Source organism: Pelecanus crispus, chromosome 11, assembly GCF_030463565.1.
Source record: "Pelecanus crispus isolate bPelCri1 chromosome 11, bPelCri1.pri, whole genome shotgun sequence".
NCBI lineage: Eukaryota > Metazoa > Chordata > Aves > Pelecaniformes > Pelecanidae > Pelecanus > Pelecanus crispus.
Genome location: NC_134653.1, coordinates 23,671,607 through 23,682,980, shown reverse-complemented (window position 1 = coordinate 23,682,980; position 11,374 = coordinate 23,671,607). Strand labels below are relative to the sequence as shown.

Here is an 11,374-nt window from a genome sequence, read left to right as displayed (position 1 = left end):
CAGGGCACCCATGGGTGGGGGTCTTCCGGTGCAGGGTGTCCCCTCTTGGTGCAGGGGGCACCCATGGCATGGGGCAGCTCGTCACCGTGGGTGAGACCAGGTTGGGGGGGGGGTCTGCTCCCCATGCTGGGGGGGGGGGCCAAGCACCCCCAGCCCACCCCTCCCCAGAGAGGGCCAAGCTTTGGCATATTAAATATTTAATTGGCGATGTGCCGCAGTCGGGCAGGCTCCCAGCAGGAAAGGCACCCACCGGGCCCATCAGGAATAATTAAGACCCCCCCACCTCTGCATCCTGCCCACCCCCCCGCCCCGGGCAGCGCTGTCCCCTGCCACACCCCAGGGACCCGCTGCAGGATGGGGGGTCCCGCCCTTCCCCTCTCTGGCCGCAGACCCCTCCCTGCTCTCATCCCTCACAGGGCACCCCAAAACAGGGCTGGGGGGAAGGAGAGCCAGGAGCTGTGAGAAAGCAGAGACCCCCAGTCCTTCCCCAGCAGGGCCGGGGCGCAGGCAAGGAGCCAGGCAGACGCCCCGGCGTGGACCCCCGCTCACTGCAGGGGTGAGATCTTCAGGGGAATCATTATCCGCGACTCCATGGTACGGATCAGCGGGACTGGAAAAGGAAGCGAAAGAGAGGTGAGGGCAGGGGGTCCCTAGAGAGGGCAGGGGGTCCCCAGCGAGGGCAGGGGGTCCCGCTCACCTGTGTAGTACACATTCTCATCCCAGCCCCTCTTCCTCCAGGCTGCATTCCTCGTCTCCTCCCGGGACTGCAGGTCCTTGTAGGCTGCCGGGAGGGGATGGAGTTGGCACCTAGGGCCCCCCCATACCCAGCCCCCATGCTGGGGGTACCCAGGGGGTGACGCAGGCAGCAGGCAGCCTGCTTACCCCAGAGGTGATGCACGACGTACAGCTCCCCGATCTGGGAGAAGAACCCGCCAACTGCCTCCTGGTTCTCCTGCCGGTACTTAATGGCCCGAGCCCTGGCACACAGCAGGAGAAACATGGGAGGGGGGAGCTGCCCGAGCCCCCCCCCCCCCCCCCCCTCCAGGGGGACCTTTTCCCACCTTGGCTCCCTCTGCACCAGGAAAACAGTTGCTTACCAGTTGTTGCCCCATTCAATCATGGTCCCTGGCTGGAAATAGAGGGGAAAAAAAACCCCAACAAAAAAACCCAGAGTGAGCAGCCAGATCCCACCTGCTCTCTCTGCTCAGAGGTCTTCTCACCAAGGAGGGAGGAATGTGGGGGGCTGCCCCCCAAAACACTGGGCAGGACCCCCTGCCCCAGGGTTATATCCATCTGAAGGCCGCCTTAAGGTGCAGGCTGGCCCCCGCAGCCACTCACCTTCAGCTTGTAGGTCCTCAGCTCGTAGATGTTGGGTCCCTGGCGGGGCAGGGGCTCATTCCAGAAGCTGAACTCCAGGAGCAGCTGGTTCCTGCGGGACAGCAGCATGCGGCTCCTCTCCTTGCGGAAGTCCAGGTACTCCTGGGGACAGCCCCAGCCGGGGGTTTTGGGGTGGGGGCAAGCGCGACCCAGGCCAGGGAAGGCAGGCAGAGGTGAGGGGCAGAGCTTGGGCAGCTCGCCCCAATCCTGGCAGTACCTTATTCTGCTTGAGCTTGTTCATGCAGTCCATGAGGGCCGGGTACCCGCCCGAGAAGCGCCAGAGGTGCACTGGAAGGGGAGCACATGGCTGGGGAGGGGGGGCAGCACCCCAATAGCCCACCCGGCAGCTCCCATGCCTCTCCCCCTATGTGACAGTCAGCCCCCAGACAGTCTTTGCCTTTCCTCTCAGTCCCTCCAGCAGCGGAGGCACTGGGAGCTGCTGCCTGCCTGCCCTCACCTGCCTGGTCCTGCTCGCCGTACCATGTGTTCCAGTTCCCCACCAGGTCGCAGGGGTAGTCAGCATCTGAGTGGAGCTTGGGGAGCACCTCCTCTCTGCAGGACCACAAGGATGGTGGCTGGGGGGGTGGGCAGCCACCCCAAAATACTCACGAGACCCCTGTTTGCCCTCCCCAGCCCAGCATGAGGGGCCTGGGCATGGAAGGTTCTGCCCTAATGGGACCTGGCGCAGCCCTGAGGGGTGCACCCGTTTCACAGGGAGGGAAACTGAGGCAAGGAGCAGTGGTACGGACCCACCCGGGGTCTCAAGGAGCTCTGCATGAACCCTCCTACCCCCTTGCTCCAAAGCAGCACCCCACCAGGATGCTGGGCAGCCCCCCCGACGCGTGGCGGGGCTCACGTCAGGCTGTTGTAGGCATCCAGGCACTCCGGCTTCACATTGTGAACTGCAGGGAGAGGAGAGAGGGGCTGCCAGGGCAGGAGCTGAGGCCCCGTGGGGGGAGCAGGGCCCCAGGCAGAGCAGCTGCAGGGGTCCCCACAGGTGAGGAGGGGACAGCACAGCAGGGTGCACCCCATCTGTGCTCACCCCCAGCCCCTTCCTCCCTGTGGGGCCACTCACACTGAATCTTATAGAGGTTGCTGGTCTCCTTCTTGGAGAGAAGGTTGGAATGGGCGTCCTTGCGGGGGTCCACCTTGTGCACGAAGAGGGAGCGGAACCAGCTGCCCTCGGCATCCCTTGAGTACCGCCTGCGAGACAGCAGGTCAGTGGGGGGGAGCACCCACCGACATCCCCTCGCTGGAAAGAACATGGGCAACTCTGCCTGGAAACAGCCAGCTGGAGAGCAAAACGGGAACCAAAGGCCATGCTGCCGGTCCTGCCTTCCTGGCTCCACAGGCAGCTGCCTGCATCTGCGCAGCTCCCGGGGAGCACCGTCCATCTTGGGGGGGTTCACTCAGTTCATCTTAGGGAAGGGAGCCGAGGCATGACAGTGCCTGGCCCAGTTTTGTAGTGGGTACGTAGGAAAAATGAAGGCCACAGCTCGCCCCATCCCAGGCTCCGGAGGGATTTTGGCCCACGCTGCCCCAACCACAGCCAGGCCTAGAGGCTGGCCTCGAAGGGGTGACAGCCCCCCCCGCCTGCCCCCCACGGGGTCCCCCCCAGCCCCAGGAGCAGCTCCGGCCGGCGGTGAGCCCCTCTGCGGTGGGGCAGACCCCGCTGCCCCACAGCACCGCCCCAGCCTCGCCGGTGCCCCCCAGGAGGGCGGGGGGGCCGGGCCGGGGCGGCGGGGCCCTCCCCAGGGAGCGCGGGGGGACAGGGCCCCGGGGCCGCGCTGCCGGCCGGACCTTTGCCCGCCGGGCTGCCCCACCTGGTGAGGCATTAACAGCGGGGCCTCCGCCCGCCCGGCGCCGCGCCAGGGCCCGGGACCCGCCCGCCGGGAGCGGCCCTCGGCCCGCTGACGGGAACCGCGGAAGGGGACGCGGGGTCTGAGGGGGGAATTAGGGGAGGGGGGGTCCGGGCCGGGGGCGGCCGAGGCCGGGGGGCCTGGGCCAGCCCCGCTCACCGCGCTCCGCCGGGGGCCCCGCCGCCGCCCCGCCGCAGCAGCTGCAACGCCGCGCTCCCGCCCGCCCGCGCCGCCGCCATCTTCCCCGCAGCGGGGCGGGGCCTAGCGGGGGGGCGGGGCTATGCGAACCCCACCCCAGTCCGACCACGCCCTCCAGGGGCGTGGCGCCCCGCCCTTCCCTCAGAAGCTGGCCTGGAGAAGGGTGATTCTGATTGGCCGCCGCGCTCCGCGGCCGGCCACACCTTCTCGCTCCGAGCCCCTCCCACTCGCCCCCGCCCGCTGCCACGGCGAGGCCTCATTGGCTGCCGAAGGGGAGGCGGTGCCGGGGGAGGGCAGGGCCCCATCTGAGCCCTGGGATGCCAGCAGCCAATCAGAAGAGCCAGCTGGAGAGAGCAGTGTCTGATTGGCCGCAGTGTCTTGCTTCGCTGCATCCGGCCCCCTGCCGGCCAGAGGGGGCAGCTGCTGGTTGGTCTCTGCGCCGGGGGGGCGGGGCTCCCGCGGGCTCCTCCCTAGGGGAGGCGGGGTCAGGACGGGGCGGGGCCGGGAGGCCCCACGAGGGGGCGCCGCGGGCCGGAGCAGGGGCCGGGGGCGGGGCCGGGACCCACCTGCTGCGGCGGCAACGGCGCCCACGGGGGGCGCCCACGGGGGGCCCCGGGTGTCCTCCGTCCCGCAGGGCACGCCCCGGGCCGGGGCCTCCTCCTGGGGTGGGGGCGCCCGCAGTGAGGGCACGGGGCGCCCACTCTTCCATCGTGCCCCACGGCTTCCCCCCATAACCCCTCCTGCCCCATAACTCCTCCTGCCCGCTCCATAACCCCTTCTTCTCTGTAGTCCCCCAGCCTGCCCCATAGACCCTCCTGCCCCATAGCCCTCCAGCCTGCCCCATAGCCCCATGGGGTGTGCTGCCTCAGGGAATGGGGGTGCTCAGCCTTGTGGGGTGCTTGGGATCCCCCAGGTACTTGTCTGTGGGGGTACTGGGACTGCCAGGATCCCCCGTGGTGGGGCATGGGGGTCCCCGGGGCATGGGGGTGCTACCCTGGCCAGACGCCTCAGCTGCTGCTCCTGGGGGCACCACGGCACCCACCGGCACCCATGGGGCACCCCAACACCTATGGGACCCCAGGACAGAGGGTGTCGGAGCACCCTGGGGGGCACCTGGGGTTAGGCTGGTGGTACCTACTCCACCCCCCCGTCTCCAAATGCCACGGAATGGGGGGGAGGAGGCTGTTTTGGGAGTCAGCCTGAGGGATATCAACCCACCCAGTCCCCCCGACAAAGCTCACCTTGCTGGGGGGCAGTGGAGGGACTGGGGGGCGGTGAGGAGGGGTTGTGGAGGGGCTCCCCAGCTCCTCACCGGGGGGGCACAGAGAGCACCAGCCAGGGGGGTGGGCAGACAATGGGGGTGAGGGGGGACCCGCACTCTGGGGCTCCTGGGGCGTCTGCAGGGAGAGGGAGCTGGGGGAGCTGGGGGGAAGAAAACGGGGGTTAAAGGGTTAACTGGCCCCGAGACCCCCCCCAACTACTCTGTGACACCCCCCCCCCCCAGACCCCCAAACACTCTCTGACCACCCAAAGCCCCCAACCTCCTCCTGCCCCCTAGGATGCCCCAAACTTCCCCCAAGCCCCCACTACCCCGGCCCCCTGGTGCCCCCCCGAGCCCCCCCCGTGACCCACGCACCCGGGCAGGGGCGATGCACCCCGGCGCAGGGCGCAGACCCAGGCGTTCAGCTCCTCGGGGGTCTCGGCCCCCAGGCAGTACGTTCTCATCCCAGGGTGCTCCACCTAGGGACGGGGGGGGCCATGGTGGAGGGGACCCAGGTGTCCGGCCCCTGTCCCCTCCACCCAGGGCACCCCCGGATCCGGAGACGCAGGGGGCCGGTGCTGACCGTGAAGAGGAATCGGGGTGCGCGGGGGGCGGGGGGCAGGACGCGGATCTCATAGCCGGGCAGGGGGAGGCCGCCCCGCACTCGCTGCTCACTGCTGTCTGGGGGGCAGAGGGGTCTCAGGGGGGGAACCCCCAGGGACCCCATCGGCACTCCAAGACCCCCAGCAGCATCAGGGCGATGCCGACGACTTCCTTTGAGTCCCACCAGCTGCCCCCAAACCTCCCAGGATCCCCCAGACCTCAGACCCTCCCAGGAACCCCTTGAGTCCCCCAGGAACCCCCAGCAGCTCCAGGGGCCCCCGATCCCCCAGGGATCCCTGAGCCCCCCCAACCACCCCAGGGCCCCCCGATCCCCCTGGGATCCCTGACCCCCTCAGGGACCCCCAATGCCCCAGGGCTCCCCGATACCCCAGGGACACCCAACTGCCCAGGCACCCCAGGTCACCCAAGCCCCTCCTCGTCCCCAGGTCCCCATGCCCCCAGGGTGTCCTGCCACTCCAGGCCTCCCCAGGCCCCCCGGCCCCCCCCTCACCCCGGTAATAGTAGAGGCAGGGATCGACCAGCACAAACCAGCGCCGCTTCCAGAGCCGCAGCCCTGAGCTGTCCTGGGGGAGGGAGGCGGGGGCTGAGTCCCCCAGCCCATCACCCCCCCCGGGACCCCCTGCTGCCCCAGACCCCCCAAACCCCATCACCCCCCCCAGCACTCCCCAGCACCCCAGACCCCTCCAACCCCCTCTGATTCCCCAAAACCTATAACCCCCCCAGGACGCCCCAACACCCCCGACCCCCCCCCTTTCCGATCCCCCAAGCCCCCTACCCCCCAGCATCTCCCCACTCCAGACCCCCCCAAACCCCCTACCCTCCAGCACTCCCCATCCCAGACCCCCCCCAGCACCCCCCACCCCGGACCCCCCCCAAACGCCACGCACCCCCCGGCAGTCCCCACCCCAACCCCCCCCGGCCCCCCAGCCCCACCTGCTTGTGCAGCCAGCCCCGCATGGCGGGGGGGGCGCGGGGGTCCCTGCGCGGTGCCTGCCCCCCCTTCCCGAAGGCGTGGACCCGCGGCACGGGCCGGCAGGGCTGGGCAGGGGCTTTACCCAGAGCGGGGGCTCCGAGGGGGGGGCCCCCTCCGACCCCCCCCGGCCCCCCGGGCTGCCAGCCACGGCCGGGGGGCACCCGGGGCCCCTGCCAGCCCCCCTACCCCAACTCACTTGTACACCCCATGATGCCAACCCCCAGCTCCCCGGGGCTCCCCTGGCCCCCTCACGACCCCCCCCCGTCCCCCCATGACTCCCCAGGGCTCCTTTGCAACCCCCCGTGTGCCTTTGTCCCCCGTGCCCCCCCCCCAAAGCTCCCCATGCCCCTCCCAGCCCCCCTGAACTCACTTGAGTCCCCCACGCCCGCCCTTGCCCTCCCATAGCTCCCCATGGGCCCCCAGCCCCCCTGAGCTCCCTTGGGTGCCCCTCACCCCCCCATAGCTCCGCATGACCCCCCAGCCCCCCTGGTCACCCTTGGGTCCCCCATGCCCCCTCCCAGCTCACCAGACCACCCCCAGCCCCTAATGGCCCCCATGGACCCCATGCCCCCCCCAACCCCCCATACCTCCCCACTCCCCCATACCCCCTCATGCCCCCCAGCTCCCCCCATGCCCCCCACCCGCCCGTGCCCACCTGGGTGCCCCGGCCGCGGGTGCCGGCGGGGGCGGGGGCCCGGCGGGGGGGCTCGTCGCCGTCTGCCATGGGGGTCCTGCGGGGGCAGCAGGGGGGGGGGGGCCGTCAATGTCCCCATTGTCCCCGCGGGGACAGAGGCCCCGTTCTTCCCGCGGCGGGGGCGCCCGGGCCGCTGGGGCCAGCGGGGCGGGGGGGCCGCTCCCCGGGCGCCCGGGTCCCCCCGGGGGGGGCTGATCCGCTCCCCTGCCAGCCGGGGGGGGTCGCGGGGTATTCTCGCCTCCCGCTGGTCCCCTTCCCCCGCCTGCTCCGGCCGGGGTTCCGGTCCGTCCCGTTACCGGTGCCGGTCCCAGTCCCGTCCCGTTATCCCCACGCTGATCGGAGTCCCCGTCCTCCTCTCACCCTGGTGCTGGCCCCAGTCTCCACCCCGTCGTCCCCAACCCGTCCCCATCCCGTCCCCAACCCGTCCCCATCCCGTCATCCCAGCGCCGGTCCCCATCCCCTGGTCCCGGTTCCGTTACCGCAGCGCTGGTTCTGCTCCCAGTCCCATCCCATTATGCAGCGCTAGTCCCAGTCCCAGTCCCAGTTCCAACTCCCGCCCCACACCCCAGTGCTGGTCCTGGTCCCCCGGTCCCCGTCCCGTTATCCCGGTGCCGGCCGCAGTCCTGTCCCGTTATCCCGGTACCGCTCCCGTCCCGTTATCCCGGTGCCGGCCGCAGTCCTGTGCCGTTATCCCGGTGCCGCTCCCGTCCCGTTATCCCGGTGCCGGCCGCAGTCCTGTGCCGTTATCCCGGTGCCGCTCCCGTCCCGTTATCCCGGTGCCGGCCGCAGTCCTGTCCCGTTATCCCGGTGCCGGCCGCAGTCCTGTGCCGTTATCCCGGTGCCGGCCCCAGTCCTGTCCCGTTATCCCGGTGCCGCTCCCGTCCCGTTATCCCGGTGCCGGCCGCAGTCCTGTCCCGTTATCCCGGTGCCGCTCCCGTCCCGTTATCCCGGTGCCGGCCGCAGTCCTGTCCCGTTATCCCGGTGCCGGCCCCAGTCCTGTCCCGTTATCCCGGTGCCGCTCCCGTCCCGTTATCCCGGTGCCGGCCCCAGTCCTGTCCCGTTATCCCGGTGCCGCTCCCGTCCCGTTATCCCGGTGCCGGCCCCAGTCCCGCCCCGCTCTCCCCGCGCCGGTCCCGCCCCGCGTCCCCCCCGCCCCGGGCGCTGGGCCCGGCCTCTGCCCCCCGCCCCGCGGCCGAAGTGGGCAGCGCCCGCCCGGGGCAGGACGAGCCGGGACGCCGGAGCGGAGCTGCCGCGGGGGGCAGCACCCCCCGTCCCGCGTCACCCGGGGAGAGCTCGGCCTGCGGGGTGGGCCACGGCGGGGGGGTCCCCCCACAGGAGCGGGGACACCCCACGGCGGGGGGAACACCCCACGGAGCACAGACACCCCGGGGCACCGTGGGGCAGCCCAGCCCCGGCAGCGTGGGGGGTCCCGGGGCGTTCGGCCGCTGCCGGGTCCTAGTGCCCGTCCCCGACCCGCCCACCCCCCTCCCACCCACGCGCCTGGCTCCCATGAGCACGTCTCGGCGCGGGGTGCCTCCCGCTCCGCCCGCCGCCAGGGGGCGCTACCGTCCCGCCCCGCTCTTCTCCTTCCTCCCCCCTCGCTCTGGGGCGGGGCCCCGTCTCGCCCCGCCCCCTTCGCTTGAGCGGCGTCCGCTTTCCCCAGTCATAGCCGCTTCCGCTCCACCTCCTCTAACGCAGGCCTCCCCGCTGGCTGCGGCACGGCGCGACCCCCGGGGCGGGGCGGGACCAGGCCAGGGCGGGACCAATGGCGGCACGGCGGGGGCGGGCACAGCTGGGGGCGGGCACAGCTCGGCGCGGCCCGGAGCGGCGGGGGCCTGGGCCCTCCCCGCCGCCATGGCGCTGCCGCCGCGCTGAGCCGCCTCCTCCGCCATGGCCGGGGCCATCGCGTCCCGCATGAGCTTCAGCTCGCTGAAGAGGAAGCAGCCCAAGACCTTCACGGTGCGCATCGCCACCATGGACGCCGAGATGGAGTTCAGCTGCGAGGTGACGGCCGGGGCGGCGGCGGGACGGGACGGGGGTCCCCAGGGGGGGGGGGGCCCGTTGAGGTGGGCCGCACCCCCGTCGGTGTCCGCGGCCTCTCCCGCCTGCCTGGGGGCTTCCCCTGGGCCGGCAGCGGGCCGAAGCCCGGTTGTGGGGCCGGGCCGCCGGCGGGAGCGGGGGCCCGCGGCCCGGTGCCCCGCGGAGGGCAGCGGGGGAAGCGGGAGGGGACGCGGGGGGGGGGCTCGGGCCTGCGCTGGGCGGTCTCCCTGGCCGCCCGTGGGAGGTACACGGTTACGGAGCGACCCTCGGGGAGCTGCATGCGTGGGGTAGCGGGGCTGTGCAATTCCTGGCTATAATTCCGTTGTATCCTGGTTATAATTGCCCTTTATTTTCTTTATAATTCAGCTTTATTTTGCTGTCACAGCTAAAGTCGCCCGCTGCACAGCAGCTGTTGTGAGGAGGCCGGGGCTTACGGTATCCCAGGTGGCAAGGCTTCAACTCAAAGTGCTCAACAAACGCACAAGAATGACATTTTCACGTTTTTGTGCCTTATTAGCTCAGTCCTGTGGGTGAGGGATGTTCCTGGGGGCTGTGTCCTTGTGCCCCCTCCCGTTGTGTCTAGTTTTTCTCTGATACTTTACTTTTTTGGGCCCTTGGTAATTCTGAAATGTTCTCCCCTGGGCAGTTGCTGTCAGGCCTCAGGGGTCTAATTTGTTGTTGCTGTGTTTTCAGCTGATCTAGAGGGATTGGACACACAAACATTGAAAGCTATCTCACCCCAGTTTAACTTTTTATTTGATAGTTTATGTTTCATTAGTCTGATCCCAATCTTGATGGAATTCCAGTGCCCATAAGCCAAGGAGTGTTTGTCACCATAAATTCTCTTGCTCTTGAAATCTGTTGTCAGCTCTGAAGAACTTTCCGCCTTTCCCAGCAAGTAAGGACTTATTTTAGAGAGTAGTCGTGTGAGCTTCCCACCGTTATGCTGCCAGGAGAGTTTAAGTGGCCTGGCTCCATTCTTGCATGTTTTTCCAAGGCTGCCAGTAATAATGTATGACGAAAAGTAAATAAGTCTTTTTTTAATGGTGTGGCCACTTGTTGTTTCATGTTGGGATTAGGAGATTTGTGCAGCGGTAAAGCAGCGCTCTCGGGTGGGATTTGGACGTGCAACTTGTGCATCTTCAGATGACTTTTTGGGGAGGTTCTGCCAAAAAAGCTTGTCGCTGCAGATAGACTTCTCCAGCCCTCCTGGAAGCGCAGGAAGGAGCTCATGAGCTGCATGTATGGTCCTGCTCGGGTCTCCTGTGTCTTGTCAGAGCTGGTGCACAAGGGATGCACAGGGGAACTCGGGTGTTGTCCTTCAGTGCAGAGTGCTCAAGTGAAGGGGAGGGAAATAGTTGGATGCAGGTGGGTGTTGGCACTGTTTCACACCATGCTTAGGGCAGGCGAGGTGTGTTTTGTTCAAGCACAGGGCAGTCTAGCTTGAGGTGTGTGTTTTATTCAAGCTTTATTTGAGCAGTCCAGCTCCCTGGCTGGGCCTCTGCCCCATCTTTGTCTAGTAGTTGTATGGCTCTGGTGAAAGCTCCTTGGCTTGCTGACTCTGCAGAAACGCACCAAGCCCAACGCCTGATGTTGCAGGCGATCAGACACACCCTGCGGCCTCGAGTCATTGGGGCTGATGTGAGGGAGGGGATGGGAAGGTGGCCCAGGGCAGGGCTTGGCTTGGTCCTCCCCATGGCAGCCCAGGGTGAGTGAGACCTGGAGCTGGGAGCAGAGCTTGCGATGGTCTCGGCTGCCCTGCTGGAAAGTCGAAGAGGTGTGAGAGTTGATGATCTGGGGAGGACTGTGCTCCTCCCTGAAGGGATCCGTCCCCTGTCCGAAGGTTTGCTGGGCTGAGGCTGGGAGAGGAGCGAGCAGCACTACGTTTGCCTGAGTATCTGTCCACGCACTGATGCGGTGGGCTTCTTCAGGCAGGAAGGAGGACTGCTGACCTGAGCAGGTGGCTGCGGAGGGTGAAACCTCTGCTGCACAAACACTCTTTAGAGGATTAGTGGAAGGAGGTGCAGTGGGAGTCGTGCTGTTTGGGGGGCTCTTGAGACGTGTTTTTGTGGCCCATGAATGCTGCCTCGTGCTGACAGGGATGGAGAGCTGATGGCTTGTTGGAATTTCTCATCAGTAGCCTGCCTGCTCCTGGGGGCACTCCTCTCCTTGCCAAACTGGGCAGGGGGGTACCGCCACTGCCTCTTGGTTTCTCCTGCCTGTGCTTGTCCCCTCCCTTTCTGCTGTTGCTGCTCTCTGGCCACAGGCACCTCCTGGGTCCACCAAGGGAATGAGCCGGGGGTTCAGCAATTCCTCTGAATTGCCAGTAGTCCCGGGGTTGTACCTCT

The 11,374-nt window shown here is 68.3% G+C and overlaps 2 protein-coding genes across 8 annotated transcripts in view; one reads left to right on the top strand and one right to left on the bottom strand.

Annotated features, from left to right (window-relative positions):
* Positions 1–479: 479 nt before the first annotated feature.
* NIPSNAP1 (nipsnap homolog 1) lies at positions 480–3,475 on the bottom strand. The gene is made up of 10 exons (XM_075718555.1): positions 3,396–3,475; positions 2,453–2,580; positions 2,234–2,279; positions 1,835–1,929; positions 1,595–1,665; positions 1,339–1,479; positions 1,098–1,129; positions 883–977; positions 698–781; positions 480–610 (listed from the first exon to the last, which is right to left on the bottom strand). Exons 1-10 carry the CDS (start codon positions 3,473–3,475, stop codon positions 546–548), a joined length of 837 nt encoding a protein of 278 aa, XP_075574670.1. The 3' UTR covers positions 480–545.
* A 5,401-nt stretch (positions 3,476–8,876) lies between these two features.
* The window catches only part of NF2 (NF2, moesin-ezrin-radixin like (MERLIN) tumor suppressor), a 48,803-nt gene continuing 46,305 nt past the window's right edge, over positions 8,877–11,374 (top strand). For 6 of the 7 annotated variants that reach the window (XM_075719102.1, XM_075719097.1, XM_075719096.1 and 3 more), the window contains exon 1: positions 8,877–8,990. In XM_075719102.1, coding sequence (XP_075575217.1) covers positions 8,877–8,990 — 114 coding nt within the window. The remainder of the gene's footprint in view (positions 8,991–11,374) is intronic. The other variant, XM_075719101.1, reaches the window with a different exon arrangement.